Genomic DNA, 6,199 nt, shown 5'->3' with positions numbered 1-6,199 from the left:
ATTGAAAAAGATCAACAAACGTTATAGTTGAAAATTAACCATCTATATATTAAAAGATTTAATAATAACAATAAATAAAAAAGAACAACATAAAATTACAGATAAAAAGTCTTCATAAATTACATCCGGTGATAGGTGAATTAATACAGTAGGTCCTGTGGGAACAAAAACATAATGGAATATCTAAAATAAATGACCAACTATTTCTTCTATTAATTGATTTTCCTATTTTCATTAAATGTATGGAACATTACAAATTCCTTAACTGATGACATAATATTCGTCTTAGATATGAGTATAATCATTATACATGATGTATCTTTAACTGTGTCGTGGTTTTATAAACGACTAGGGTACTTGAATATGTACTGTTATTACTTTCTACTATACCGTCACTTAATGGGTATTCGGTGAAATCAAATTTACCGATGTAGCGATCACGACACAGAACTGTTGCCAGCAGCTAAACGTCATCTCTGGTATTAAGGGGAAATAGCTTTGCTGTTTTTCTTTAACGCATCGTGAGATATTGTTTATAACCTAGTTCATCTTTAAATGCCAAGTAACACTTAATGTCTGAAAAAAGGTCAGAATAACAAACATAACGTATTGTTAAAATAGACTCTCCTCGAAACGTTAAAATATACCCGATTCTGGTTGAAAAAGGCGCTTAATGAAATAAACCTGAATGGAATCTGTTTGTTAATGTTCAATTGACAGTTAATAATTGGCGCAGTTTTCCAGAAACAGGAAGACAAATTACAAATTTATCGTTGATATACTGCATTGTACAACAGCATATTACTGACAAATTACTGACAAATTACTGACAAATAATGAGATTACATTTAACCCTTATACTGCTGTATTTCTATAATGAACTCGTCCATCTTTCAGTTTGGACAGTACAAGTAACAGTTAAAAGGGGTGCACGGATGTGCAGTATGATAATTTTCTACACCGATCGCACAAGCAGGATCAACCGTGTTCAGCATGATAAGGGTTAAATCTAAATAGTTAACAATTGTATAATAATTTTAATTAAAGTATATTTTATATCTGAAAAGAACGTAAGGTTTCTTATTAAGAACCCTATGATGTAATATCAAAGAATCTCTTGACAGCTTTTCTGCAACAATAAAACAAATTCTCAGTGATAGCACTACTGCATGCGTAGACACATTCGTAAATGAGCCGTGCCATGAGAAAACCAACATAATGGGTTTGCGACCAGCATGGATCCAGACCAGCCTGCGCATCCGCGCAGTCTGGTCAGGATCCATGCTGTTCGCTTTTAAAGCCTACTGCAATTAGAGAAACCATTAGCGAACAGCATGGATCCTGACCAGACTGCGCGGATGCGCAGGCTGGTCTGGATCCATGCTGGTCGCAATCCCATTATGTTTATTTTCTCATGGCATGGCTCAAATAAAACCTTTCCGGATTTTTGCGAGTTCATTTATGCCAGTATGATAAATCTGACAAGGCTTTATCAAATATAAGATCAATTTCAATCTATTCGTTAAATACACACAAACTTCAAAAACTCCCGGCTTTATCAGTCTATAGAAAGTCAAGCAACTTGAGCCTCTAGTTTTATAAATATTATCGGAAAATTGTCTGTAGCATTCTAAGAGGGCTGAATTGGTTTCTATTTTGATAGAGAACTGTGTGTACAGCAATGGTTCTTGAGCGATGTATTTTTCAATTATCAGTCCTCGTTTCTGTGACCAATTTTCAGAACTCAGCGTATCTTAGCACCGTTTCGTGTGATTATCACGAAGTATCGATTTTTACATTTTCTGCGACACAACGATGAAGGATAAAAACAGAAGCTGAACCAAATTGATTATCGTATAGCATTATGGGTAGTTTTTGATAATCTGTGGAATTCTCTGCTATACATTGGCATTACAGTTCATTCCGCGTGCGTCTATTGGATGTGATATAGGATTAGACATTTTATTTGTATATTTTGTGTTTTGTTTTTTAATTCTTGTATGTAAAGTGAAGTGTTATTTTTTGTGAAAGCTTATTGCGTGTGGAGATTAGTTAGATAGTTTGAAATAAACATTCCAGAGCATATGTGAATATCGTGCAGGCTATTTGAAGACTAGTATTTAAACTGAATGTGAAGAAATTAAAGTACAATTCATTCGGAATAGATAGCACAAAGATTACGATTGTGACTCACTTTTAATAGTATTAATACGTAACATTTTACATATATATAGAGAGAGCTTATCAAAAATATCATATTTTAAACAGTATTTTATTTCCATATCTGAGAAAAAAACATATCTTTCATTCTGACATATATTTCAGACCATTGAATTTTCAGAATTACAAAATCAAAAGGAGTCATTCATATATCAAAATTGTACCAAATTTGAGATTATTTTATAATAAACTGTTCATATTTGAGATTACTATACGTACCTCCAAATGCGGCCTAACTTGACAACCCTTTCAAATGGAGTTACCCTAGTGACTGGGATGACAGGTTTGAATGAAAATCTAATCGCGGGGACACACAGCGTTGTCAATGGCCCCCAGCAGGGGTCCGGCTTAACCATACCCCTGAAGGACCATGATGCTGTTAAGCTTTTTGTTGGCCAGATACCCAGGACCCTAGACGAAAAGGATTTGCGCCCAATTTTTGAGGAGTATGGGCAAATATACGAGCTCACTGTGCTGAAGGATCGGTTCACCGGAATGCATAAAGGTTAGTACACAACTATGATTATGGATATAAAATGTTGATGTGTCATAGACGTACGCGTTCGGACATAATAGTCATTTCTCTTAACAGCATTGTGGTATTATTGTATTCAATGCCAATCCGCTTGATCTGAAAATCGGTTGTTACATAATATGGAAGTACTTGAATGAAGACGCAACGTTTTAGTAACATTCTTCTCGTCTATTTGGTATTTTTATAGTAGTCAAGGCAGAGAATGTATATATAGTATCATATTTGATAGAATGACAGCCTATGGCTTTCAAAGCAACATAAAACTAAATGATGGATAGGATAAATGTTTAGATCTAGATAAAAATTTATACTGTAGACTTAATTTTGAAAGCTGATTTAGTCTATTTTGCGTTCTTCAAGAACAAACTACATCAAGATGCTTTACATCTAAAACTAAAGAAAAGTTAGTAAATCATTATTTAAAATGGATTTAATATGGATATTTAATTAATAGATTTGCTACATAAATAACTCCACGAAGTGTATTCAACGTCATAAAAGCTTAAATGGACCGCTCTATGGTCAGCTATGGTTAGCTGTTAAATTCGAAGCTGCCATATGGTCCGATTTTGAAAATTTGTGTCATGAAACGAAGAACGGTGATATTCAAACTGTATTTCTCAAAGCGATTTAGAATGGATCACGAACTTCACGTGCAAATGATGTATTTATACCTTTGTATACAAGAGAAATCCTTTATACTTTTGCTGCATGATTTGATTCTTTATGAATTCGTGATTGGATTGTTAAATATCTTAGATTGACATTGGAGTATGATGTCGCGAATGAGGACCTTGAACGCAAATAAAAAAGATTAATGTGCTAGTACATTTATGCAATATTGAGCTCTCTTATGATCTGAATTGTTATTTGTTTTGTTGATGTTGTTGTAAAAGTATTTTTTTTGTATATTTTGTTTCTTAAATTGGCAGCGTTATTTTGATTTTTCCGAATGACGTCATGCATATGTATGACGTCACTGATGTTAACTGAATATAAAGCACGTTATTGCCCAGTCGGCAACGCAGTGGTCTCCCTTCGCAGTAAAGAGACCTCTGCCAATATATAAAACAAATCGTTTTGTTTACTTTCTGTCTTTTATCTTTCTCTTTTTTCTCCTTTTTCCATTTTTTTTCTTTTGTTATATGTTAGATTTTAAATAGGCAAGAGAAGTTTTTGGGTATTTATAAAAATTCAACGGTGATGTTGAAAATAAAATAAGAAAATAAGAAAAATTTTCAATTGTCACGTGATTTTCATGGTCACGTGGTATTTGTGACGGCCGCTAGGGGAGATAATCGCTGTTGGAAATTTGGTTATTGTCGTGGTCATGAGAAACGGATCTCCCGTGTACATGTATATTTTAAGCATAAATGTATCAAAAACAAGTGAAAGCCTGACAGCACATATGCATATCATATTTTAAATGTTTGAAAAACGTGGAAGGTTGGTGCTTTTTTTTTTGTTGTTGTTGTTGTTGTTTTTTGTTTTGTTTTTTTGCGTTAAATCGTACAACGAATGCAAAAATAAAATGTTAAAAGTTGATGCAAGGGAAAGACATTAGATTGTTACAGAATTATTGTAACAATTATCATTCAGTGCAGCGTGTTGTAGGATAAACAGTTATAGCGATTGCAGGATAATATGTAGTCTGCAAGGGCCGACATGCTGTGTGGGGTATAGAGATATAGCCATGCAATGTGAAAGGAATTTCGCTTTATTTTTATATGTTTTAATAGCATTATCACCTAAATCAACACAATTTTAAGAATTTTTTATAATGAATATATGCATTGCGTTTGTATTGAAAATTACAGAACTTAGGCATCTGGAAGAAAATACATTTAAAAAATGCACCGACAAACTTCTAGTATTAAAAGCATTTGCTGATAAGCAAAACAAACAGTATGGGGATGAAAGTACTGTTTCTGGAGAAATGAAGGAATGTATAAATGGATAAGAATTAATAAAATGAAAAAATTGTTTGTTTTAGAAGTTGTCACCTAGATAAATTCTGCTTCTGTTGAACGATATTTTAAGATCAGATTAAACATTTCATATATGAGCCGTGTCATGAGAAAACCAACATAGTGGCTTTGCGACCAGCATGAATCCAGACCAGCCTGCGCATCCGCGCAGTCTGGTCAGGATCCATGCTGTTCGCTTTTAAAGCCTATTGGAATTGGAGAAACTGTTAGCGAACAGCATGGATCCTGACCAGACTGCGCGGATGCGCAGGCTCGTCTGGATCCATGCTGGTCGCAAAGCCACTATGTTGGTTTTCCCATGGCACGGCTCATATACTTCTGAACACCAAGAGCGTGAATCGCTTTAAATGTATCATGTCGCCAGCTTCTTATTTGTATTAAAAGAAATTGATGAAATTTGGTAGCAGTGTTATTCTATACAAGAAAACGTTCGATCTTGTATAAGTATTTAAATGCATTATTTGTTTGTATTATGAATTCCATTTTACTACTGCCTTGATAGGATGCTTTTGAGTTTTGGTGAAGATATAATTTTATGATTATCTAATTATATGAAGTAAAAAGTATATTTCTGGAGTTAGTTCTTCGCTTTATCTATTTCTTCTAATTATATGATGTAATTTTAGGATGATATAAGATTTTTTTTTTTTTTTTTTTTTTTTTTTTTTTTCACAAAGGGCGCGATTCCAAACATTTCTAAATTTTTTACTTTCTTAAAATACAATATAAAGACTTTGGTACAAAACTTTGTGTTAGTTTCTCAACGAAGTGGCTCATGTTGAAAGGTTCGTAAAATTTATATAGTAGAAAAGTTTATACTTACATAATTAAATATAACAACTATTATAACCGTTTACTATGGAAGGCCGGCACTGTTTTTTGTAGTCATGGAAATCTATTATCATGTTTGTTTTTTATTAAATTATGTACCGAAATCTTTACATATTTATGCACAACATGTAAATATTTCGGTACATAATGAAATAAAAAAACAAATATAATAATAGATTTTAAATTACAAAAGACAGTGCCGGCGTTCCATAATTTACAGCTCAAACTTGTTTTATCTCAAAATTCTGGTTATCTCGCAGACATATTTAAGTCTCGTCTTATCTCAAAGTCAAACGGTCGGTGTGTCAACCGATTTTGCTTCTACCAGAATTTTTTACATAATAGACATGTAATTACTAATTCCCCAAAATGTATATACTTTCCCATTTTTCTATGTATGTTCTTTTTTTCCCCTTGTTTTTTTTTTTTTTCGTGTTTCTATTTTATTAATTATTTCTTTATCTGTTGACTTATATATTTCGGGCGTGGGGGGAGTGGGGGGTGGGGGGGGGGGGTGTAGAGTATAAAGTTTACAACTAATTCACTACTTTCAGCATAACACTAACACTATAAATCTTTGGGAATATGAGACACAAAACCCTGTACATCAAGCCATACATCCTCT

The 6,199-nt window shown here is 33.3% G+C and overlaps 1 protein-coding gene across 8 annotated transcripts in view; it reads left to right on the top strand.

The window, feature by feature from the left end:
* Positions 1 to 1,669: 1,669 nt before the first annotated feature.
* The window catches only part of LOC123542700 (CUGBP Elav-like family member 3-B), a 216,270-nt gene continuing 211,740 nt past the window's right edge, over positions 1,670 to 6,199 (top strand). For 3 of the 8 annotated variants that reach the window (XM_053530899.1, XM_045328659.2, XM_045328655.2), the window contains exon 1: positions 1,671 to 2,725. In XM_053530899.1, coding sequence (XP_053386874.1) covers positions 2,446 to 2,725 — 280 coding nt within the window. In that variant the 5' untranslated portion in view covers positions 1,671 to 2,445. Of the gene's footprint in view, positions 2,726 to 6,199 lie in introns of all 8 variants that reach the window. The other 5 variants (XM_045328660.2, XM_045328658.2, XM_045328656.2 and 2 more) reach the window with 2 other exon arrangements.

Source organism: Mercenaria mercenaria, chromosome 19, assembly GCF_021730395.1.
Source record: "Mercenaria mercenaria strain notata chromosome 19, MADL_Memer_1, whole genome shotgun sequence".
Classification (NCBI taxonomy): domain Eukaryota; kingdom Metazoa; phylum Mollusca; class Bivalvia; order Venerida; family Veneridae; genus Mercenaria; species Mercenaria mercenaria.
The sequence above is the reverse complement of the archived record's forward strand: the minus strand, read 5'-3'. Positions and strand labels throughout refer to the sequence as shown.